Here is a 24,398-nt window from a genome sequence, read left to right on the forward strand (position 1 = left end):
TATATTTTCCATTAGAATCGGTTCATAGTTTGTTCCCGTTCTCTGGGGGGTGTGCAGCACCAAGCCAAGTTTTGCCAATAACCTGCTCGCTCATCTAGCCGCCTTTTAACATCCCATCGTCCATTGCGAGTAGATGAAAATTCAAAATACGAAATGCCACCTCATTTCGCCCAATGTATTCCCCAGGACTCTGGAATAGGCGTTCAAGCGCACGTCTGAACTTCACTTTGATCCACGGCGCCTAGCATCTTAGCTTGCTCGTCGCAGTACTGTGCCATCAAGGTGTCCTTTGCGGAGAGGCCAGGTGGACTGTGAGTTGTCCAATGTATATGAACAGAACGGAATTTCTAGAATATTAGAAAAGGATAGGAGGAGTCAGTAAGGTTTCTGATAGGATGGGTATTGGCTGATTGGGATAGGGAAGGTAAGGAAGAGGCGGCAACGGAGGTAGCAATTTCTCACAACTGTCATTGTCGAATGGTGGTTTGCCGATTTACTCCTAATCGCGACCATGTTGAAAAAGTCCTATAAAACAATTGTTAGCAAAATAAGGAAATAATAATTATAATTATAAAATTCTTGAGAGGGAAAATGGAGCATTAAAGGGACAACGCAGAAATATGCCGAGAGCTCCTGATGCCCGGCGCGGCTGCATGTATCACTGACCTGGCATTTTGTGTATGTTTTAAAATAGAACGTCTTTTTTAAGCCCATCTGCTCTTCATCGAGAGACCAGTTACTGTTAAGTAGCGAGTTCGTCTCGGTTGCTAATTGCTTCGTTTCATCAGGCAGGGTAGATGCGTATTTCGGCTGTATGGGTAGGTTGTCTAGGTTGGGGCTTGCCATAGTAAAATGCCGTGGCCGGGGCAAATAAACGTTGCTTGTACGAGAGTGAATATATACAGATCGAAGGATACAGGGTATCATGACGCTGAAGACGACTGAAATGTTCGGCCTGGAGGGAGAGGAAATGGGAATAAACAAACACTAGGATTGGGGATGGATGCAATAATGAATAATAATCCGCCGTATCGATAGGAATGATTTTATTTAACGCTTGGCGGGCTTCCAACACCAACAAATATCCTCGATGGTCTAGTGGTCATGATTTCCGCTTGTCATTTACGTGCCGAGCGCGGGAGACCAGGGTTCGATTCCCTGTCGGGGAGTTTTTTTGAGAATTTCTTTTTCATTTTTTTATTTTTTCTTTTCTTTCCCAGTTGTTAACTTCTTATATAACCTGCATGTGAAGAGTGAATATTATTTTATTTTTAGTGCCATGCCCCTCATCTTATCTATGTTAGTCACAACCCCTCACTATTCAGTCTAAATACTTTATTGAAGTTTAATATTGCATGATTGAAGCCTAATCCTGTGTATGTGAAGGGGAAAAAAAGGAATATAAGAATGGCAGACTTGAATGCAAGGCCTTTTTCATGCAGAGAATGTTGAATAGTAGGGTGTGTAAGGTTGTGCGAGTCTCTTATAAGAGCTTGTATGAGGTTAAACATGCAAACTGAACACGCCCTGACTTCGTCTTTCTCATTATTGTTTCTTTTTGTTAGTTCGATGATTTTGGTGATCCCGGTCAACCCTCTCTTCCTGACCCGTTTGAGGACTAATTTCGTGTCATTGCAGATTATTATCGGCCATCGCCAAAAGTTTCTTCAATATCTGATTGACGAAGCTCCCACGGGCCGCTAGCAACTGTTTCCCTCCCTTCCCATGGCTCTTCTTCAACCCATGCAGGTGTATATACGCCGCCCGAAAACAGATATTACAGGTGTCAACAGGTGTGAACAGGTGTGATGATGCAGTGGACTCCTCCGAAATGTTCACGTCAGACCCCCTAGCCCGAAGATCTCCGGCAATGCGCTCATCGGAGATGGGACATGTTTAGTGCAAGGACCTACTGTACCCCAGAGATAAGCCACCGAGCAATTCCCTGTTTCAGGCATTCTCGCTGATGTGTACTCTGTTTGGCGGCACACTTCGATGATTGAGATGGTGAGTCCTAGACTTTTCCCTATGAAAATGCATGAACCCCTTGTGACCGCTACAGATGAAAGGAGGGCACACGATATTCCAGCCAGCCTCAACCCACAGAAAAATAGAAGAAATCTAATCCGTATGAGTTAGGCGACGGATATTTTAATATGATTACTTGAAGGAAACAATTTCTATTGCTCTAGGTTATGTGGCTTTGGGTCTCAAACTCTGAAAGACTAGCCTGCGACCCTGCTTGTTTCGATATGGAACGACACAACGTTCCAGGGCTCGAAACCCTAGAGTTTAGCTACATCTCGACGTGGTTGAAATACAAGACCATAGTGCGATAGGGGGATCCAGGCTTGGTTGTTGACCGAGCTAACCCCATAAAGGCTCGACGAAATTTGTTGGCTGAACTCCATGGAAAGCGAGAAAATGGATAGAGGGGGCCAGATGGCAAAACATGCATGGGGACTGATAGCAAATCATGATTACCGAGTCAGCATATCTCCTGAGCTGTATATTACAGCAGGTATGCTAATAATCTTCCGAATCAGCCTATCCATTTCCGCTGGAGTACATCCAGATCCCAAATTTATATCGGAGGAATGGAAGCCGTCATCCTCTTAGAAGTAACACCGGGAATTTTTGACATATTCCAATTTCCATGCGACAAATTCTGGCCTTGAGAGTACGGTTGTCAATGGTAAACCGTGTTTTATTCTTGACTTGCTCATTTTATACCCGCCCAGAGTGTGATCGATATTGTGGCTCTGTCGTTTACCCCCTGGATCCCCTCGACTTCTGATTAATTGTGGGAGGTAATACCCCGGATTTGACCCATGTCGGTAAATTATACGATTATGTGACAGAATACCCACACTAGCTTTCTTTCAGATGGAGGCAATGATCATCTAAACAGCATGAATCTACTATTTACTGACACACTCAGGCTTAGTTTCCAATTTTGTGGAAGTGCTCTGTACCTCAAGGCCCAGCGGCACCTCTTAGGTTTATTGAAATTGAGGAATTATGCGACATCAATGCCCAGCAATGAATGTTAACTAGTGTCAGTGGGATCCTGGTCGAGAGTTTAGGAGAGTGTACACCAGCATGAATCACGGTCCCTCTAGTACCAGGGAGTATTTTTAGGATACCCAGATCTTGATTCTTATTCAGCGGCGTTTTGCTGGCGAATAACGCAGCAGCCTCGGGTTCTACTGCCAGAAATAATTTTGATAAGACCGATGTTGGCTGGCGGAGACCGGCAATGCCAAAAGCACATGTTCAACTGCTTGTTTTTGTTATGGGGCCAGGCGGTTGTGTCCGAAGGAGCTTGATTGATTGATTGATTCCTTAAGTTAAAGTTTGCATCCCTGCGGGCGCTACGTCCGAAGGAGCTGTTATGCCCATATTTAAGTGGGCCTTGCCTTTCGACTTACACAGTACGGAGTACACAATTCACATTTGGAATGCAGGTGGATTGCGCCAATTTAAATTCAACATTTGAAGGCGGCACAGCACTGGTTTAGTTGAAGACCCCCCGTACAGAGCAAAGTAGGAGCTCTGTAGCAGCAAACCAATCTTGCAATGCTTCCTTTCGAGAGTGGGCGCAAAAATTTTTCTCATGTGAAATTTTTCGCATGAATTTCCAGCCTACTTCTCCATGAATATCGATCAGTTACGCAGTATGTCTACGAGGGATATCCCTGTCTCAAGTGCAAGCCTCAGCCGCTAGTTACAACCTTCTTGAAAGCTTCTTTTACCGACGCTTGACCAAACACAAGATGGCGCTAGTGGGGGAGTTAAGCCTTCATGCTGGGTTATCGCCCATCATAGAAGTCCCTCCGCCCAAATACGGCCCCCCTCCCTCCTAGAAATAAGCACGGGGAGGACGCTGATCCGGTCAAAGTAGCTAGTGGAGATGAGATGTTATAGCCTCTCGCCTATTCATTTAACTTACCCGCGTGAAATAGATTAGAAACGGAAGGATACGATACCTCACCGTCTGACAGATGGTGCTTATAACTCCTGCGAGCTTCCCCTTTCTTGAAACATCTCCATCATCTTTCGAGTTATCCCAACAGTACCTCTTTTGAGCAGTGCTAATATGGAGGCAATAGACGCAACCACCCCAATGAAGCAGGTTTGCGATAACTGCCGCCGCCGCAAACTCAAATGCAATCGTTTATATCCATGCGATAGGTGTCAGAGTGCGCTTCTCCGTTGTGCTTATACAGACGTTCTACAACGGAAGGGACCGAAATTTCGCACTATTTACCCACGTTCTTCCGCTAGCTCTATTGGCGATCAATCACCCAGGTCATATTTTTTCCCTACACCACCTAACTCAGCTCTCTCAGGGGATTTTGACTGTAGTCTCACCCATCAATTTGCGCCGCCGTTCCTCTTACCCGGATCTATGATATCTACCGATGATTCTAGCTGGAATGATACCTCTAACCTACAACTGGCTCCTACTCGTTTATCCCCTCTGGTTATTCTTGCTCACGTGAACGTGTATCTAAAGTATCTATTCCCTATTATGCCTGTCATCGCGCCAGACCAGGTGCTTGCGGACAGCAGCGAGCCAGAATGTCTAAGCCCACAGCGATATGCCTTACTTGTCGCTCTATGTGCAGCAACGCATATCCAACTGAAACTCGACGGACCCGCGCTCCATGACCGGCCGGACGCAGGCATAACGACCGTGCACGACGGAACTCTCATATCAGGAGAGGGCCTGCTATCTGAAGCTCTACGAGCACGGTCAGATTATGACCTGATCGAGTCTCCAAGTATCGACAGTCTCCTCACATCATTCTACCTCTTAGCCTCCTACGGAAATTTGGATAAGCAAGACCATGCATGGTACTACCTTTGCCAAGCACTTTTCATGGCTCATACATTAGGGTTGCATCAAGAGTCATCCTACCGCGCATTTGACGCTATCGAAGCAGAAGAGAGACGGAGGGTATTCTGGTTGCTTTTCGTTACGGAAAGGTGACTTTGGGTGCAATATATAGCCATGCCTTTGAATGAGTCGCCCTAGCTAACACTTCAAGTCTACCAAGGCATATGCGCTTCAGCAAACCAAACCTGTTATTTTAAGAAATTCGATACGAAAACCGGAAATCTTCGGCGGGGATGATCCCATCCTTGCTTATGGGTTTTTGAACCTAATTAACCTCTTCGAGAAGTTTCCACCGGACCTATATGACTGGATTACTTTTCGACAAGGAGATGAGTTATCTGGGCAGGCGCTTGTTAACGTGATTCTGCGCGATTTGAGTTCCCCTATATCCCTAGAGGGGGTCTTGGAGACCCAACAAGTTGACATTCTCGTCACACAGCAGTGGCTCCGGACGGCAATGTGGAAGCTTCCAAACCCAATTGTCCCTGGGGAAATCACCTGCGATACAAGAGATCATTCCGCCACATGTCCCCATCAAGGCAGGAAAGTCGGCGATGGAGGTTGTGTATGCAGTGTCTCAAGCCGCGGTAGATTCCCACGGCATCGGAATGGTCCGTCACCTCCGTAAACTATTCCCGTACCTGCCTCTCTCCAGTTGCTAATTGTGCCATCCTTTCAGGAGCAAAAGCTCTTCGAATTTGGGCATTTGCGTTGCCGATGCTACACGCAGAATGCGACCTGCAACCGCTACACACGTAGCCGCGTCAATAGTTGATACAAAAGAGCTTCTTTGGGGGATTCTTATATCTCTATCAACGATTCGTGGCTCGCAGTCACATTTGTTCCCGATGCCTTTGGAACAATTCGGGGATATTGTGGGGGTTGAATCGCCAACCATAGCAAGCGCTCTATCACCCCCCTCACATGAAACAGGAGGTGCGAAGAATGATTGCTGCCAACTTGTTCCGACCGATCAATGGGATGAAAGTGAGCAGGGCCGTACACAAGGAGTCTCAAAAACCAAGGGGCAAACCCATCAACTGCACACTGAAACAGTGCGGAAAATGCGAAGTAGCTACACGAGTCTGATATGAAAAGGCAAGGCTACCAGCCATTAATGTTTACAATATATGAGAATAAATTAAGGGGCTTATGTATCGCTTAACTGGTGATCTCTCTGGACTGCAAAACTTCGACAACACGGAAGCATTCAATCCTAGGCCGGTACGCATGTTTCCATCATTTATGCTCTGTTCCTTACGAATATATGCGATTTATATTATACTTCGTTATGCAACTGGTGTCTTGGTTGAGGGCTGGAAATGGTACGTGCAGTACATTACATTACAAGCCTGGAGCCATTATTTTGCGGCAAGGGAACTGTAAGAAAAATGCTTGAATAGTAGCGGCTGACATTCCTCCTTATAGTACAAATCTGTAGACGTGAACCTATTGATACAGGTGCAAAATTCACAACAGACTTTTATGCATGCTTTTTCCCTTCTTTGAAATATAATAATAATCCCTAGCCTATAACTGGTCCTGGCAGGCATCTTGGACCGGTAGGGCTGGGATCGTACAGTACAGTACAGAGTACATATGACGAAAATGAAGAAGTAAAACTGGGTATTTTAAACCATCATATAAAAAAATAAAAAAATAAAAACATAAATGAAAATCACTAGACAAGTGGAAACTATTAACAAAGAATATAATAAATAATTTTGAAAGGAAAGATTCTCATAATTAAAACCCCCCGTCACGCTTCTTCTTGGAAAGGATTCTTGTCTCTAGTCGGATGGCTAAAATTCCTACTATGTTGTAATGGATAACTGAAACTGCCTTCCCTGCTTGCTATGGCATCAGGCTTCTTGATAGTACCAGGGCCGCGGCTGAAATCATGTCTTCGCAGTGGAGACCGCGATCGCGGAGTTCGTGGAGTTCGAGGAGTTCGCGGAGTTTGCCGATCTTGAGCATAACTGAGTTGATCTGCCGTGCCGTTTTTGAGCAACCAGTAGTCACGAAGGCGGTCGAGGGCAGTTTTGAAATCATCGAGAATAACGGTATCGCAGAGACATTTAAAGACAAAGGACAACTATTTAGATGTGGTGCAATTAGCGATGATTTTTTTTTCTTTTTTTTTTCTTTTTTTTCTTTTTTTTTTTTTTTTTTTTGAGTGTGTTCAATCCGGGCTTCGCAGTAGATTTGTCCTAACCTTCCAAAACGGATTAACACCCGTGGGCAAGGATCCTTCAAAAACGTGAAGGACGGAGAGAAGGTCGACAATAAGAAATACGATTGAGAGACACATAGCCGCTAGCATTACGCCAAAACGAGGGCTGTTACGAACGAGCTCGACGTAGGTAAACGAATACTCAGACTTTATGACATAGAAGAGATTGCATGTAGTATATATCCACCAGGGATCACTGGAAACTGAGAGTCAGCCTATTCATTCTTCCAGCTCTTGCCACCAATCGTATATGCAGGTAGGGTGGAGGCGGGATATATATCTTAGCCAGATGCTCACCGGAAGAGAGTTTCAAAGGGTCTGGTTTTCAGGAATAAGTCATTAATGCGGTTGAAATACGTGAAGTTGGCGTATATTTCGAGGATCCAGTACGGTTGTACAAGGATGACCGTGCCGATGTAGAATCTGCTGACGTTCTTGCTGAGGAACGGCCTGTTTTTCATCCAGGAGATAACGTTGTGAAGACTCCACGACATATTGAGTCCAATTGCAGTAGTGGAGAGGTACCAGCCATATACCGGCTCATGCGCAAAGATCCATGTGCCATGCGCCATGCCGAGGATTAACTTTGGAGGACAATTTTGTTAATCATGATGAATTCCAAGAATGCGGGAAGTCTGCCATTGAAATGTACGTAACGTACCTCAGCTAGGATCAATTTATGTAGAAGGGCTTTACGGCGCATGTTTGCGATCGTGATAGCAGCCATAAACACCAGGGTTCCCACCATGAAGCCCTGTGCCCAACCTTCGAGGACCAAGGCATCTGGGTTATCGTCGGGGCGGCCCACATCATCGCTTCGCTTGGTGGGAGGGAGATACCCGCGCATGGCAGCTGCTTCCTCTGATCATAGAATCAAAGCTGATAGTAGTCGACTTGCGTCATGGCATCAGCACGGGCAAAATATGCAGTCGATTCAATGAAGCTTGTAAGTTAAGATGAAATCGACGCAGGAGTGCAAACGGAGAGATAAGGAGCGAATGAAACTAAGTAAAATATCAGGAGGATAAGTTATTAATTTGAGTATCAGTTATATGGCAGAGGTGAAAAGGTAGGATTCTGTCGGGTTGAGGCTGATTGAAAGAACTCAGGCGATTTGGAAATAGTATGCTAGACACTCCATCTCACACGCTGTTGACATGGGCGATCAGTGTCGATTAGATATGCTTTGGTTCGATATGATCGCCAAACCGTAGGGTATCAAACGTCTAAATTTAACAATGACGGACGGGTGTGTATGTCGTTCGAAGTGGAAAGAAGGACAAACGAGGGCGAAAAAAACGGACAATGGACCTGGTGTCTGGATGCTTATAGGGGCTGATTCTGCACACGAGTGGGAAGTCCCACGCACCGAGCTGGGTCTCCCGACTTGCCACTAGCTACCCCGCTCAACCTTTGGCTCGTGCTGGACGCATGGTTTGGGAGATACTAGCACTTGGATTCGGACTATTGCTCGGCATCCTGTCCTGTCCGGCACACACGTACAAGGTACCGAACATTGCATGATTTTCTCGGCCTCTGAATTGACGACAAGGTTCCGCCTGTCTGGTTCATGCTGAAAAGGCGCTGCTGGGCAAACTAGTCTCAACCCCTTGAAGATTGTGTGATATGCCCAAAGGTATTCATCATTGTTCTAATTGCATGAGTGGTTGCATTATGTTGGTGGAAGATGTGAGTGCACTGTAGAAGCCGATGTAATAGTAGGTCTTAGACGCAAACGTGCACGGTACATCAAGGTGCATGTATAGTACATGTACAGTACTTCGTCATAGCTCTATCATTCCGTCATTGCTATCTTATAATGTTTCTCAATTAATGGCCAAGCTCTCCACTCCGTCCTCTAACAGAGAGAAACCGCTAGTCAAGAGTGTTACACACTGAAGCATAACATCATCTGAAGTTGATTGTTATCTCTGGAGTACGGTCAGCACGGCGCATATTATTTTGCATCAGCTCTATGTCAGAGTTGCGCGCTCCAGGCTCAAGTCACTTACAAAACCCCACCGGCCAACCTTGGCCAGACCTGGGAGAAACGGTCCGGCACCCCAATCATGCAGGATTTTGGAGACAGGGGTTAATTTCAGGCTAAAGGCCAACAGCTGCAACACCACCCACTCCGTTCATGCAGAATGGACAGCTCAGAAATTTGTGGGGCATGTTTTTAAGGGGTTGGGTTGGTTGGAGGTTACAAGTCATGTGATGTTGATTGCCCTACCTAGGTACCTAGGTAAACTTGTTGCTTGGGTCAAGGTTGACTGATAGAGTTCATAACGGCTAGACAACAGAACACTTTAAACATCGTTACTCTCTACAGCGCAATATGATCTGTGGCTTGATGCTTCTATTATTCTTTCACTCTTTCCCTCGCGTCTAATAAATGATCACTTGTGCGACCCCCCATTGGGAGTTCTGGTGGCTGCTAGCGCTGCTCAGTAATAATAGCTGCTAGCTAGTGTTTGCTCCTGCGAGCACAATGCTCCCAGGTTTTGGACTATTGGTTCCTCCAGCGGCTTCAGCTGTGAAGATCATTCCCTGAAAAAGGGTGAGTGTCAGCCCACTCGCCAGACCTCCGATGTTCCTCGGGCATCGTCCCCTCTTCATATGTTTATCTGTCAGATTTCCAAGGTTCCAGGGTCCCCGAGTTGAGAATATTGTCCGAGGATGAGAGGAAAAGGAGAGTCGACGGAGATTATCCGCAGTCAATCCCCCAAGGAGTAGAACAATTCGAAAACAGTCCCTATCTGAGGGGCAGCCTTCCAAAGCAAGTTGAAAATCAAACCGCCTGATATTCTCTCTTTCTGGGCAGTTTTCGCCGGATTTAATTTTTAATTTTATGCTTTTTCTCCATGCTTCTGCTCAAGAGGCTCTGTCGTTCGTCTAGCTGGGAGAGAAAAAGAAAGGGGAAATATGCATGGTTTCAGGGGCAATATGCAACGCTCTCGCCTAAGCGTACTTATTCCCCAGATGCCTGGAACTAACCATGTTGACCCCACTACCCACACTGCCAGGATCCGGTGCCAAAGAATTTTACGAACGAGCCAAAGAAGCTAGTGGGTGAGGCCGCGAGTCTACGGAGAATGTTTAGGCAAACCGGCTGGGTTGTATCTAGCATATATGCCATATGGACACATAGCTGCGCTTCGATATGAGTAATCCAGATGGATATTTGACCCTTATGCCTTCAGGCCTCAGGAACTCATTTGCCCGCTTTCCGGCTCTGTTCGTATCCATCCAATTGGTTGAAACAGGGTTTAGGTTGTCAAGCTCTCCTGGGTGTTTTAGGAAAATCAATTATTTGAGAAGTTGACGAAACTCTCAAATTGGAAGAAGGTCAACATCATCCGATTCGTTAGGACGAGGTGAGAGATACACTATCCGTCTCGAGGTTTGTAGCTACCCTGGCTAGCCCCATACGCAGCGTATGCTGGTCTAAAAATATCATCCTCAGGGCAAGCCGGGGAGAAGATTCCGGCATAATTTTTTTTTTTTTCCAACGATAATTTCTTCTGTTCGTTATCCCCCTGTTTATCTCCCGCTAACTTGAGAATAACGGCCAATGAACGAACTGAACATCTCTCTATTTTCTCTCTCTCTCTATTTATTATAGAAAAACCAACTTTGCAAAAATCACTGTAATGTGACATCACGTGCACCTCATCAAAAATATTTGAATGCTCAGCTCTGCTCTCCAGCCCATACAGCTCAGATCAATCTTCAAATCTTCAATCTTTTTTTTTCATTCTGCTCTTTTCATACATTCTCTACAGTATTTACATTCCTTATACTCTTCTCTATGTTCATTTTTGATCTCTGTGTTCATGGCATGCGCTGCTAAATGCCCTGTAACATGATGTGCACCCCTTCGAATTCATGGATGGGATTGAACAGCCAGCTCTGTGGCCTGTACGGCTCTGATTAATCTGATAATAGCGATAGGGTTGATACGGGGGTGGAAGGGGTGGTAGGGGCGGTAAGGGGGGGGTGTAGGGGTAGGGGGTGGAAGTGATAGAGGGGGCTGCGCAAGCAGCAAAGCGAGCGTAAGCGAGCGTTTGATTCTTGTTAAACATGAGAAGGAAATCCCACGCTGTGCGGAAATCTCGTGTTATTTGAGAAAAATACATGGCTGGCTAGTTTATGAGATACGGCCGCGCCCACTCGCATCTCGTACACAAATCTATTGAAAAACCGTTTACTACGGTAGCTAACAAGATATCCAACTCCCGTGGATTATCGGTTTCCCCGGGTTTACAATAGAAGTCTCCGTGATGCTTACATGATTCCGATGCAATTATTCTCCAAATCAGCGGCCCCAAGGAAGCATGCTGCCTGCATATCGTCTGGGTGAGCAATTGGCCTGCGCTTCATATCTTGCGAACAATTCGAGACTTGCAATTCAATACGCAAATGCGCCTTCCACGGGTATCATTTCCTCTCCTCTAGCTAAACACACCAGGAAACACACCAGGGCCCATTTATATTGAACATTTATTGCTGTACGATTTAGGTTCATGTCCTTGTGGCGGTGAGGAAAAGCTCAGGCAACATGTTCATACAGGAAAATCCGATTTAATGAAGAGGATAATTGAAAATGAGTGTAGAACTCAGGTTCACTGGAGACTGTCTATTACCTACATGGCATTATGTGCGACATTCTCCTGATGCCGCTGAAGCTGATCTTTCCTCGCAAAGCCTTTGTGGTTTCTGCACCCAGGCAGCTCACACTTGTACAACTTTTGGTGCTTCTCCAAATGCGACCTAAAGAAGCCAACTTGTGTCAGGAACAGAATATGTTAACTTTCAATATACAAAATAAAAGCTAATACATGCCTGAAAACAGAATTTCTCTCAAAATTCACAATTTCACCATTGCCATCAACCCCCCCTTTCCGGCAGCGATGACCGAGCGGACAAAAATGGTCCCCCTTTCCACGGGATACTAGCGATTTTAAAAGATCTTGGATAGTGTCGTTTATAGCGTCATCGAAGGGGGGAGACTCCGGCCTCCCATCTGAGTTGCGGATTCGATGCCGTGCAGCCCCAGTTCCCGTCTGAATGACGTCACCAGAATAATTTGTAACCTCGTCCATTGGGTCTGCCGTAGCTCCAGAGATTTGTCCCTGTGCGGGGCGTTTTTGGCGACGGGATGAGAGCTCTGGAGGCTTTTGGCTTTGTTTCCACCGTGATTGAATATCATTCGCCATTCCTTCCAGCTGCGAGGCGAGCTCCCTGTATACATCGAATCAGCGGGAAACCATACTTTTAAATGCCCAGGAAAGCAATGGTCTAGCGAACTCACTTGAGCGATGAATGTTTTGAATCAAAGTAATCCAGAGGATCAAGATCAGAGAAGTCAGTGGTCTCTTTCATGTCATTGATTGTCTGAATCGCGTAGGTCTTTATATGATGGCCATCGGCCAGGTCCTTGGCCAGGTGCGACAATATCACCGCAGACCGGACTAGGTACTCCCCTATGTCTGCTAGTAGACAACGTGAGTCCGGCCAGTCTGCAGCAACAAAACCGAGCTGTCCCCGTCGGTCTTCAAGTAATTCGACAAAGGCTATATCCGGGATACCTTGCGGCGAAAAGGGATCCGGCATGGTGAGATTTTCCGGAAGGGGACACCAGGGGAGATTTTCTATTTGCTTTTCTGAGATTGGATGCACGAGTAGCCTTTGCTGCAGGACTAGTCTTAGCACAACACACAAAAGGAGAGAAGAAGAAAAAGAGAGGAGAGAGAAGAGAAGAGAAGAGGGAAGATGGAGGAGAGAAGAGAGAACGAGATGAGACGAGAAGCGACTGAAGCTAGCCTCGTCAAGAAGAGGGATATGAGGCTGAAAACGAGTCTTTGAATATTCAAGTGTGAGGTGGTCAACCAGCCACCAAGCGGGGTTTGTCTCGTCAGAAGCTCCTGGCAGCCATTCGTTCTTCTCTTTGGCTTGAAAGGACGCCTCTAATGCCCTGGGTCCGCATGCGTGATGGGTTGACAAGGCTGACGACCAGTTAGAATCACCAGCCCAACTCGCTCTTCTTCGCCTTGTTCTTTTCGTGATAGCGGCCATGGACTTCAAACAACTACCCGTACTCTAATCCCGTAGATAAAGGGCAAATCCACTGACCTCACCACCGCTCTTCCAGCCAGCTCTAATCTCACTATCTCATAACAGAACCTAGTCCTGAACAAGCACTGCCAATTTGGTTAGTTTCTGAGACGTGAGTAAGCATGTACCATCGACGAGGCCAGAAACGGCACCGCTTGAATGAACCTCCAGGCCCGTTTAGTGACCCCTCCCGTGTCGAGAAGCCCGGACGGATTCGCCATAGACAGGGTGAAGAAAATGAGCAGGAGCAGGATGAAGACCAAAGCCTTTGGGATGACCGTTCCATGTTCGCTATTGATATGCCGAACATTGCGTTACTCCCGCTCCCTGACGAACAGCCTACCTGGGACAATGACTACATGGCATCAGCGCTCGATATTTCCACTTGGCTACCACCGACGCCGAGTTTTCTCTCGGATGACCAACTCATAAACGATTTCGATACTGCGGCACGAGACTGGTTGCAGCAAGTGTTGTATCCAGATATACCCTCCCTAGAAGACCGCTTTATTAACCTCTCCCTCGAGAACCCCTACTCAGACAATGCAACATCCCGACATGAGACTCTGCGTAAGCAAATACTCACACCGGAGGACGGCAGCGTCAACGGGTACATCAAGTTCCGCATTCGAAATGCTGATTTGGATGAGAGCTGTGTTAAAACAGCAAAGAGGAGCTTTGGGGCGAGCTGTATGGGAGTGCATCATCGAAACACCTCCGAAGCTAATTCCCTGTTCAACAATATCCCCTATTTGCCTCCGAACTTTGCCAGCGGCGTAAAATTGGACGCAGTCGATGGGAAACTTCTTAAATTCTGTAAGCGTAACTTGGGTTAAGGTGCTTGCTTGTGTGCTTCCTATACTAACCTCTGACAGATTTAGTCGCCTACTGCCAAGGTCGGACGCTTCTGTCACAAACGAATTTCTGGCTCACGGAGATTGCATCGATGATCGCAGCTGAGGATGCCGTTAAGCACGCTATTCTCGCTCTAGTGGGAGGCTATGTACTTGATTATGTGCATAAGGATGATTTGCGAAAGCGAACAAATGCCCATTATCGCAAGGCATCAGAATTGATCACAGCAGGTCTCTCTACGCCGGAAACACATGCTGTTTCAAAATCAGACGGCATTGTCGCAGCCATATTGCTGCTACTTGTTGATGATGTAGGAACCAATTTCTTCCTATCCTTTCCTGTATAACCCTTCATTAAGAATCTTGAATATCTCGCTAAGTCAGTTCCGTGCAGTGCGTTAACTGGGAGCTCCGGAAACCTAAAGGGAAAACCCCAAACTGGTATAATGGGGCGCACCTGGCCAAGGCCATCCTCGATCATTCCGACCCCGGTTACCGCTACTGGAAGGCTACTAATGTTCAGTGTGATAAAGCCTGGCTTGCCAATGCCAACTGGGCCTCGCTGGCATGTGTTCTTGCGGAACCCGTTACACCCCTCCAGCTACGAGAAAACGATCGCCATTTTGGATGGTTGCTGGAGGGCACCGAAAAGGAGGTTCGCACCATTCATGGAGGCACTGGGCTCTCACCAAAACTACTGCACATTTTTGCCCAGATAACGCATTTATCTGCGAGAATGATGAAAGTCTGTATCTGCATCCCCGCTTTTGTGCCTAGGAGATGCAATGGGAAGTTAACTAACCTGCACGTAAAGAACCCTCAGTCAGTCGTTACGCCAATTGGCGCGTTAAAAATCGAGGAAATGTTGCATAACTTCCGTCAGAGGTCTGAGCTTTCAGAAGGATATGCTACCACAGCTGCACTCCTTGAATCCTGTGTCCTCGACGCTGATGGGAAGGTATATACTGCAACTAAAGTCACCGAGTTGACTGGTGAGACGTGGGTTTGCGCGGCAAAAATATATTTACACTGTCGCTTCTTCAGGTGGGAGACTAGCAATAACCTCCTTCTATAATGCCCTTTACCCCTAATTCGAGTTAAAATAGGAAGACTGACAGAACGCAGGAAACCGCGTTGCCACCCTGATGTTCGCGCGGCACTGAAGATTCTTATGACATGTGTGCAGCGAATGCCCTACAACGGGGTACTCTTCACCTCCCAGGCTCCGTTCTTCTGCATTTTTATCATGTCACTAGTTTCATACCAGCAAGATGACCGAGATGTAGCAAGAAATTGGTTCGAGACGGTTCTTTTAGCTGCCAGCTGTCGATCGGTGGGTTTCCATCAAACTATATTTCATATTTCGTACTCCTGCCGCCGTTTTGCCGTTTTGTCACTTTGACATTTTCTCTTCTCTCAGGAGTTATATTACACCTTGGACATTGCCCATCATGTCCCTATATCTGACAGGATCGATTACTGACTACAGTTTACAGAGCGTACCACCAGTCTGGGAAGCTGTCCAGGCATTGTGGAAGTGGATGGACACAGAACTTGTGGACGAAGAAAATTTTGATAATACTATCGCTATTGGAGAGAGGAGGGCGTGGTGGGAGGATATGGTAACGTATCTTCTCGAGAAGGTAGGGTGGGTGAGTTTGACCTAGGATTATATGCTGGAGGATCGTCATCATATTGTAATGCAATAAATTGTGAAGAGAAGTACACACGTAGATATTAGGCTTAATATTGAAGACCAGATATTCACAGAGCTCATGTGTTTCCAACGATCTGTAGTTTTATGAGTCTCTCAATTGTTCTAGCAAGGGGAGTATCAGATATTTCCCGATATTATGTTCCCCGTAGGGCATCCAAACCTCAAGTCGATATTCCGCACAGCCCAACATGGGACACCAAGTAGCATACAGCATAGCACCCCCCTGCTGCTAAACTTCAAAAAGAAATTCTGACACTGAATAGGTTCACAGGGCAGCCGAATCTGGAAATACTTAGGTGACACCCGTTCGTGAGCCCCTTTGGGCGTAATACTGGACCATACTCCCAACTTGGACAGAACGAGGAAGGAGAAAACATAAAGCCTCAACGAGGCAAAAATCTGCCCTTCCTAAACTTATCATCTCTTCTGTCCTCTCCAGGAAAGGGAGGAGAAGACAAGACTAAGAGCAAAGTCAGGGCTTAATTGGCCAGCCTTCCCTAGTTGAGGCTTAGTTTGACAGACGCTCAAATATCTTGTGGTTGTGATGTTGCTGCAACTCGCCCTGATCTGAGGGATCCGAGATTGGAAGTATTGGGTAAACAAGCCCTGTATGAGCAGAGCGCGATCTTTTACTGAGATGGCTGAGGTTTTGAATTGCGGATGGAGCCCTTCGGGCGCCGTTTCTCAGAGCATATAAAGCCTTCGTCCCCGCCGCCTCTGGGGTAATGGGTTTTGGTTCCTATGGACAGACAATATCATTGAGGATATAATTATATTGGGACAAATTCTTCATCTTTGCGATATACAACCAAGACAAGATCTCCACTCATTTCCATTAAAGATCTTTTCAAACATGCAGTCTTCCTTGAAATTAGGAGATGTTCTCGACATCGGGGGCAGCGGACTCGGGGACAGTCTCAAGTTGAAGCTGAAAGAAGAGTTTATTTCGAGTGACGGAGAATCGATACGTTCCTTTCCCACGGAGCTTTTCTACTTCGGATTGGGGCTCCAGCTCTGGAACCAGGTCTGCTGGCTCGCCGATTACCACCAAACTCGAGACGAGATCAGTCTCTTGGAGCACCACGGCGCTTCCATCTGCAGAGAGATACCTCCGGGGTGTACCATTGTAGACATGGGTTCTGGGTACGTACTTGGCCATCATATAACCTCTCCATAGTATCCCGTTGTCAAGGGACAGAACAGAACACCAATTAATCTGAGCGACAGAGACATCCGGAAGCCTGCTTGCCTCTTGCAACAGTTAGAGTCGCTCAAGATCTCCGTTTCGTACTTTGCCCTTGACATCAGTCGAGATGCATTGGAGGGGAGCATGTCGCATCTAGCCAATAAATACCAGCACGTTCAATGCTACGGGCTCTGGGGCACCTTTGAAGATGGGCGCCAGTGGCTTCGATCGGTGAATACGCCAAAATGCATCCTTTCAATGGGTTCCATGTTTGGAAACGACACTTTCGATCTCGCCGTGGAACGTATGCAACCGTGGCGAGAGGTCCTGGGACCTGAAGATCTGATGCTAATTGGGATGGATGCGCGAGGAGGGCGCGAGGAGCTGGAAAGGATGTACCACGACAAAGGTGGTGTCTGGGAGAGCTTCATCCGCAATGGATTCAGGGAGTCCAACGAGCTTCTTGGGGAGCCTTGGTACAGGACGGAAGATTGGGTGTTGAACGGAGTTATTAGGGACGACCCTCCACATCACAAATTTAGTCTCCTTGCGACTAGGGATGTGGATTGTCCAGCTCTCGGCCTACACGTCGGTAAAGGCGAGGTTATCGAGTTTTTTGAGTCTTGGAAATATGGGCCTGACATCATGAAGCTGCAGTTTGAGAAGAGTGGGATGATGCTAAAGGGTTGGTGGGCATCTCCTCTGGGTGAATTTTGTGAGTACTGTAATATTTCTCTCGACTGTCAAAAATTTTGTGTTCAAAACTAATGATATCTTTCCAGACCAGTATCTTGTCTCGTTTGTTTGATATTCTTTTGTTGATCATGCTGTTTGTAACCAAAGTACTGTCGAGGTAGAAGATGAGACAGTGCAAACGGATATTGTTTGGTAGTGGGTTTCCGATAGTTATTGACTTGGTATCGTTCTTAAATTAGTTTTCTTTTTAATTATGAGATTGTTTTGCATCCTTGAGTCTTGTGAATTTGATATGCGCTTGTGATGCTAGCAAAGACCACAGAGCGTTGTTGTGTCGTCCAATTTTTAAAGCTGGTGTTGTTATTCAGCCTCCTTTTTTAAATATTCCAAGGCCAGCTATGTAGTTACTATACATGTTACCACACGTTTACGCTGTAACAGAGAACTCCTGCAAGGCGTTTTTGGAAATAAAACTAAATGACGAAATTTACACACTGAATATGATACTGGGACGAACAAATGTATGTCTTATAACCAACATTCTACATCTACAGAGGGAAGCGAATCTCAAATTCCACGAGGGCTGTTGCGGGCTCAAGGATTTTGAAGCACACATTTTGAATTATTTTAAGGAAAATGGGATCAAAGGCGTTTTTTGAGAACTAGAGCCCGAATTCATGAGAGGCGATATTTGGGTTGACTCCCCTTTAAATACGATGCTACATTAAGAAGGGGAGGCATGGAAAGCATTTCCTCTGCTTGGACAAAAAAGGCTGACCTAGTTAATATAGCCAATTACATGCATGATGCTAGTCAGCAATCCCCCGACTTTTGATCGTTCGAATATCCCAACACGTCCTTCAAGTCTCTTGTAGGTATATAATTGGAGCAGTTTCCGCCCTCATCGCGTCTATCCCACGCCCATCGTTTTGCGAATTCGTCTCCCAGCTGGTCATCGATCATCTGGACCACATACTTGCCAATGTTAGGCAAGAACTTCCACGCATGGAAAGATCCGCCGGCTACAATATACAAGTTCTGAACATGGGGATGTGGTGAAATGATCCAGTCCTGATTTGGGGTGATGGCATCCCTGCAGCATGTTCTGTTAGACAAGTGGATAGTGATATGTTTGGCATTTTCGAATTTTGATCCTCACCAGCACATCCGATAATCCTTGGGTTCCATATTATTTATCCAACTACCAAAGAGTTTATCCCGCACTGCTTTGACCTCATCCTTCAGTCCTTGAGGTACGTCTTGCGACCATGTTTGCTGCGTGACACGGGAGGGTGGTACGGAAATGTCCTGCTTGGAGGCTTCGTGGAGAACTTTATGGGTGAAACTCCGCTCGTTTGTGCATTTGACGAAGCCTGGCCCACTTTGTGGAATGCATTCGGCTGGTACGTTTAATATATTAGTTAAGTCATCTTTAAATACGGGGATCCAGGAGCGGGCTACCTGGATATTCACCCATTGGGTGCACGACAATGGGACAATCGCTAAATTTCTCTACTTGATCCTCGGGGAGATTAAAAGCACACATAATGGAGGCAGCCGCCACCATTCGATCACCGACTTGAATCTCTGGACGATCTGGGGCGCTTTCAGCCAGGAGCCAGGGGGTGTAAGCTCCGGTGCAGAGAAGGACCTTATCAGAAGACAGCTGGGAGCCCTCCAGGGTGCTAATTCCAGAACAGTTGCCGCTCGAGTCAAACTGGACTTTCGTAGCAGTCGCTTGGATGTATTTGACCCCAATATCAACCGCGGACTGGATGACAGCGCCCAGGGCATTTGCAGCATCACCCCACCCTGCCAGGGGATTCCAAGTACACTTGGTAACTCCGGTCCAATCGCCGTCACGAAAGATTCCGCCAAATCGAGCTTTGGCATCCTCCGGATCCAAGAGAACTGCAGGAGAGTTACCTTTGCCAAGCACCTGCTCGTAGGAATTCACGACAGCTTTGCCAGGGGCCTCAATGCCAATAAACAGGATACCCGTCTTATGGAAGTATGATTTCAGCACAGAGTCGGTGCGCCACTGCTCCTGCGCCTCCAGAGCGAGACGCATGTACATAGGATCTTCATATTCGGCTCGGATGATTTTGTTCAAGTCGTGAGCTGCAGCAGAGGGGCAAGGAAAAGGGGTGCGGTCGACCAATGTGACAATTGCGTTCGGTTTCGCTTTCTTGAGCGCAAGGGCAGTGGAAGCACCGAAACACCCGGCGCCTACAATCAAGTAGCTGATCGGGTCCATCGTAGCTTTAAGTGCAGCGTGGGATTGGGGATTGACGGACTGAGAGTTGGAGTTGAGGTTGGAGGTAAACCAATGTTGTCGTGTTACTACTATCAGGGAACCAAAGTTGGTTGTTGTTAGGAGACAATATTTATAAATATACTAAAAAAGGGCGGAAACGGAGTACCATCAAATACGATTCACAATCCCGGCCTGTTGCAGGTTTGTGTTCCTCATCCTCATGGTAAATTCCCCCATGTTCTCCCATTTTTTGTGTTGTTTTCTCTTTTCTCTTTTCTCCTTTTTTATTTCCCCTCTTCCTAGTTCCATCATGCAGGTTGATGACGCCACAAAACCACCTCGATCACTCCACTCCACCTTTGGCCTTTCCAGCCATTGGAATGCATATTATTATAACACGATTATTAGAGAGATGCTTCGCCGCATGTGGTTATCGGGCAGTTCCGAAGGAAAGTAATTATATAATATGCCTAGACTCCTTCAGGATCTTCGACAGCAACAAGAATGGCCCAACCACTTGCAGCTTGCTCGGGGCCTTGGAACGAATGGCTTTTCCCATATTGCTCAGGCCCTATACTTAATTTAAACTAGATACCCGCGTTTACGCGACATTCAACATTTCAACATGCACGGAAAATATTAAAAGGAAAGTGAGTAAATTATAAAATTCTATTGCACAGTACCAGAAATGTATAACTTTCTAAAAAAAAAAAAAAAAAACCCACACAATGAAATGTAATAACGAGTCAACTGCGTGCAGGAACTAAACGACAAATATAATATCTGTATGCATAAAGAATCCCTCATCAAGATGTTCTCTAAGGACCAGAAGGATCGCGGCCAGTTCCTAAATATTAGGAAATGGTTTTATCCGCTTATCATAGATCTACCAGAAAATGGATGGCGGTGGGCATCTGGGGAAATTGAGCGCGGCTAGAATTCCATCCTGAATGGCAATGAGCAATATATTCAGCATCTTCTCGTTCGGAGGTGAGACACGCCTTACGCCCTTGCGTGACTACCCTCATGTCACTCCGTTCTCCATTATTTCTCTGCGCAGTGAGACACATGGCGCAAGATGGGCTTTGCCGCTGGCGAGGAAAGCAAAAATACGACTTTCCTCAACTCCTGACGGGGAGGGGACATGCCCCATCCACGGATCAAATCTGAAGCTCATTCCGTTAGCTGGCATTGCTTCCAAGTGTCATGATTTCAAAGCTCGAATCATGCAAGGGATTTTCCAGCTATAAATCCGAGCGATGATGAGGCTATTTACTTTCCCCCACAGGAATCGACAGACTAAGTCGCCTTCAGACACTCTAGTACCAGGTATCTTTGTGTCAAATGTTCTGGAGTGGAACTACCCTATCTACGCAGCGTATATCTTACAGGGGGGAGTTCTAGTTCCATGCAGCCCGCGCGTTAAAGTTCGCTACTAGGCTGGGCTGGGCTTCGGCGCGGAATTACTCTGTTCTAATCTTCATTTGCTTCTTGCTAGCTTGTTCTCTAGTACGTACCAGGAAGCAGAAAACTTGACCTCGCTAAGTGCGCCACTTGACCTTGTTACATAATCATGACCCTGACCTCACACAATACAGTAATAATCAGTTGATAATTGACTTTCAATCTTTCAATTCACTCATTCATTCATTCATTCAGCTCATCAATCAATCAAAAAGCATGTATAACTGATTCATAATCAATTAAATGAATAGATAAATTCATATAGAATATAAAGAGATGTTTTATAAAATATATTAAGATAAAAATATTTAATAATTGATTTTAAATTGATTTTGAATTGATTTTGAATTGATTATTAATTAATTATAGTAATAAAAATAAATTTAATCTATATATTTAAGTAATTAACAATTGATTGAAAATCAATTAATAATCAATTCAGTGTAAATTATATAAATACTTACTTTATTATTAAATTCAAGAATAATTTCAGTATTAAATTGATTTTAAATTGATTTTAAATTGATTTTGAATTGATTGTAGAATTGATGATAAATAATTAAGTGGTTTCAAATTACAAGAAAAGATGTATTGAGCGAGGTCAGATAGTGGCACAGGCCACATTTGCGAGGTCAAGTGGCGCACTTAGCGAGGTCAAGTTTTCTGTATACACAGTACGTACCGCAACTACAGCAGTAACAACAAATTATTAATACAAGTACGCTGTACATGTACAATTAGAAGACAAAGTCGTTCTAGAAAAGAACCTCCACTAACTATGGTGTATCGCTCGACGAAAATCGAATATAATATATCAGATGTTCCAACATAAGAGTGTGCAAAATTCTGGGCAACAGAAGTTGTAACAAGATGCATTTATATCACCCCTTTGAAGAAGGGGCGAGATCTGGATCATTCTATCTATCGAGGATAGTTTTCACTACTTGGGAGGGATTTTACCCCTTTGACAATGCCAAACACCACATGACCTTCTGCTGCAAGATTTGCATAAAACACGGAAACAATCCCGTTACGCCCCTACCCCTGAATCGCCAAAAGGCTCTTCGCCGTATCAACCACGCTCTCTCTCAACGGTCGATACTCCAACCCCAACACCTCTCTTGACTTCGCATTATTATACCCAAAATATCCCTCGGCTGGGAACTCACCAGGCTTCAACGCATCTCCCACCGGCAACTTCTCCCTTAACTCTGGAAATTCTTCAGAGATGATCTCGACAATTTGCCGGTTGCAAAAGTTGCCCGCTGTGACGAAGAAGCGCTGGCTGGCGGCTTCTTTCTGTTTTTCGGCAGCGAGGACGTGCGCGAGAGCCACGTCGCGGACGTCGACCCAGAGGTAGGTGCCGGTTGGTGGACATGAGTTCTTCGCAGTCCCTGTGATCAGGTCGCGGATGCGTTCATTGGAAGTGTTGAGCGCAGCGAGGGAGTCCAGAGGGTGGACGACGGGGCCGAGGACGACGGGGGGGTTTATCTGTGCCAGGGTAAGTGGTTGGTTGGTTGGTCGGTTCAATTGGGGAATTTTATAACTGTGGTAAACGGGTAATTGATAGAAGCAAAAGGGTGTAGATTTCACATGCAACAAAGGGGCCGTTTTGCATACCGTTGCGATGGTGAAGGTTGGTTTCTCCTTTTCCACAAATTCCCAGGCGGCTTTTTCCTATAATTCTTAAGTTAGTCTTTCCTGTTTCTTATCTTTATTTTTCTATTGCCACCGATTGAACGGGGGTTTTATCATGACGTACAGCGAATGCTTTGCTTGCCCGATAACCATGGATAGGGCTAAGAAGCGCTTCTGCCTCCGTGATAGGATTCCAATCGGCCTATTAAAATGTCAGGGCATATTCAACCAAGGGAGCGGAGAGAACACCAATAGCAAGCTATATATATATACCTCCGAATATGTGTAGGTAGGAGGCTTATTGGCGTCAATGATGGAAGCAAAGGAAGATGTAATAACTACATGCTTGACCGTTGGCGCACTTCGCTTGATGGCACGGAGGATTCCAACAGTGCCATTGATAGCTGCGTAGTTGTGTAGAAAATCAATGTCAGCGGAATCCGGTTTAGTCAATATGCAATTATATATCTGCAGTCAAAGACAAAATTATTTCTTTGTCTGTATATATGACGTTACATACCCGGATCGAGAAGTTCGGCTTTATTGTCACTTGCTCTAAAGTGGAACGGACTAGCTGTGTGAATAACAGTCTCAAAGGGCGGGTCCGAAATCACAGCCTTGTCAAATGCTGTATTATTCAATTAGCAAAATATCAGTTAGCCAAGTCGCCGCAAATAGTCCAGAATATAGCTATGCGTGCTGTTGGGTAGTATCCAGAGATAAATGAACTGGGGTTATAGGAGATTGCGCTTAGGTTAGCAAAACTCTTGCCCGCGGCAGTGCAGTGCATACCATCAAGTTTCGCGATGTCTTCCACAATTGCAAAATCCAGTTTATCCTTGGGAACATTTGGATGTAAATTTCTGATTTTACGAGCCTTTTCTTCCGAGCGTACGGTTGTCACCACCGAGTGGCCGCGCTGGAGCAGAGTGTCAAGGACATGAGCAGCGATGAAACCGCTTCCGCCTGCCACGTATGAAACTTGTCAGTTTGGTTTTTTTTGGTCAATTTTCCAAATTATGTTCTTGGGGAGGAGGGAAAGCTACTATCACTATACCTGTGAGGAGGATTCGTGTCATTTTGGACAGACAGGTAGTTTGCTGGTGTCTCTTATCAGTCTTCGATGGCGTTGCGGGGTTGCGATGTTGGAGTGAATTAGGGTTAGGTCACTGGAAACCCTAATTAGATAAGATATTTCCTTTGTTTATATTTTCGAGAGCAAGGAAAGGAACTTGGAGGGACTTATTCAAAGGAGGATAACTGGTTTATATATTGCATTACTGCGTAAATATCGATTGTTTATTATTATATAACTAGTCAGGCAGATTTCGTC

The 24,398-nt window shown here is 45.8% G+C and overlaps 7 protein-coding genes and 1 non-coding gene across 10 annotated transcripts; 3 read left to right on the forward strand and 5 right to left on the reverse strand.

The window, feature by feature from the left end:
- Positions 1–203: 203 nt before the first annotated feature.
- Positions 204–846, reverse strand: BDBG_04950 (uncharacterized protein; the record flags this gene model as incomplete). The annotated part of the gene is made up of 3 exons (XM_002625040.1): positions 204–347; positions 463–525; positions 667–846. 3 exons carry the CDS (start codon positions 844–846, stop codon positions 204–206), a joined length of 387 nt encoding a protein of 128 aa, XP_002625086.1.
- A 238-nt stretch (positions 847–1,084) lies between these two features.
- Positions 1,085–1,169, forward strand: BDBG_17101. Its single transcript has one exon. It is a non-coding gene; the product is annotated as a tRNA-Asp (tRNA).
- Positions 1,170–1,270: 101 nt separating this feature from the next.
- Positions 1,271–5,662, forward strand: BDBG_04951 (C6 transcription factor; the record flags this gene model as incomplete). Its single annotated transcript, XM_031721917.1, has 5 exons — positions 1,271–1,560; positions 1,639–2,007; positions 2,140–4,963; positions 5,055–5,514; positions 5,583–5,662. The coding sequence occupies exons 3-5, from the start codon at positions 4,100–4,102 to the stop codon at positions 5,660–5,662; spliced, it is 1,404 nt and encodes a 467-aa protein (XP_031578432.1). The 5' UTR covers positions 1,271–1,560; positions 1,639–2,007; positions 2,140–4,099.
- A 497-nt stretch (positions 5,663–6,159) lies between these two features.
- BDBG_04952 (uncharacterized protein) lies at positions 6,160–9,376 on the reverse strand. Its single transcript, XM_002625042.2, has 5 exons — positions 9,149–9,376; positions 7,798–9,067; positions 7,434–7,720; positions 7,119–7,332; positions 6,160–6,998 (listed from the first exon to the last, which is right to left on the reverse strand). The coding sequence occupies exons 2-5, from the start codon at positions 7,981–7,983 to the stop codon at positions 6,663–6,665; spliced, it is 1,023 nt and encodes a 340-aa protein (XP_002625088.1). The 5' UTR covers positions 7,984–9,067; positions 9,149–9,376; the 3' UTR covers positions 6,160–6,662.
- Positions 9,377–11,107: 1,731 nt separating this feature from the next.
- BDBG_04955 (uncharacterized protein) lies at positions 11,108–13,683 on the reverse strand. Its single transcript, XM_031721918.1, has 3 exons — positions 12,451–13,683; positions 11,982–12,380; positions 11,108–11,909 (listed from the first exon to the last, which is right to left on the reverse strand). Exons 1-3 carry the CDS (start codon positions 13,212–13,214, stop codon positions 11,783–11,785), a joined length of 1,290 nt encoding a protein of 429 aa, XP_031578433.1. The 5' UTR covers positions 13,215–13,683; the 3' UTR covers positions 11,108–11,782.
- Positions 13,376–18,197, forward strand: BDBG_17102 (uncharacterized protein; the record flags this gene model as incomplete). The annotated part of the gene is made up of 10 exons (XM_031724892.1): positions 13,376–14,069; positions 14,129–14,418; positions 14,502–14,852; positions 14,922–15,151; positions 15,233–15,440; positions 15,604–15,759; positions 16,326–16,432; positions 16,524–16,967; positions 17,052–17,725; positions 17,793–18,197. 10 exons carry the CDS (start codon positions 13,376–13,378, stop codon positions 17,816–17,818), a joined length of 3,180 nt encoding a protein of 1,059 aa, XP_031578434.1. The 3' UTR covers positions 17,819–18,197.
- Positions 15,199–20,647, reverse strand: BDBG_04958 (sarcosine oxidase). Of its 3 annotated transcripts, none has more exons than XM_031721919.1 (4): positions 20,130–20,647; positions 19,168–20,049; positions 18,866–19,106; positions 15,199–18,799 (listed from the first exon to the last, which is right to left on the reverse strand). In XM_031721919.1, the coding sequence occupies exons 2-4, from the start codon at positions 19,961–19,963 to the stop codon at positions 18,520–18,522; spliced, it is 1,317 nt and encodes a 438-aa protein (XP_031578435.1). In that variant the 5' UTR covers positions 19,964–20,049; positions 20,130–20,647; the 3' UTR covers positions 15,199–18,519. The 3 variants fall into 3 exon arrangements, with proteins under 3 accessions (XP_031578435.1, XP_031578436.1, XP_002625094.1); XM_031721920.1 differs by having other exon boundaries at positions 15,611–18,799; positions 19,168–20,052; XM_002625048.2 differs by having other exon boundaries at positions 15,611–18,799; positions 19,168–20,647.
- A 1,818-nt stretch (positions 20,648–22,465) lies between these two features.
- Positions 22,466–24,144, reverse strand: BDBG_04960 (dihydroflavonol-4-reductase; the record flags this gene model as incomplete). The annotated part of the gene is made up of 7 exons (XM_002625050.2): positions 22,466–22,918; positions 23,048–23,104; positions 23,190–23,267; positions 23,339–23,469; positions 23,586–23,693; positions 23,858–24,031; positions 24,123–24,144. The coding sequence occupies 7 exons, from the start codon at positions 24,142–24,144 to the stop codon at positions 22,466–22,468; spliced, it is 1,023 nt and encodes a 340-aa protein (XP_002625096.1).
- Between the last annotated feature and the right edge of the window lie 254 nt (positions 24,145–24,398).

Source organism: Blastomyces gilchristii, assembly GCF_000003855.2.
Source record: "Blastomyces gilchristii SLH14081 genomic scaffold supercont1.8, whole genome shotgun sequence".
Taxonomy (NCBI): Eukaryota; Fungi; Ascomycota; class Eurotiomycetes; order Onygenales; family Ajellomycetaceae; genus Blastomyces; species Blastomyces gilchristii.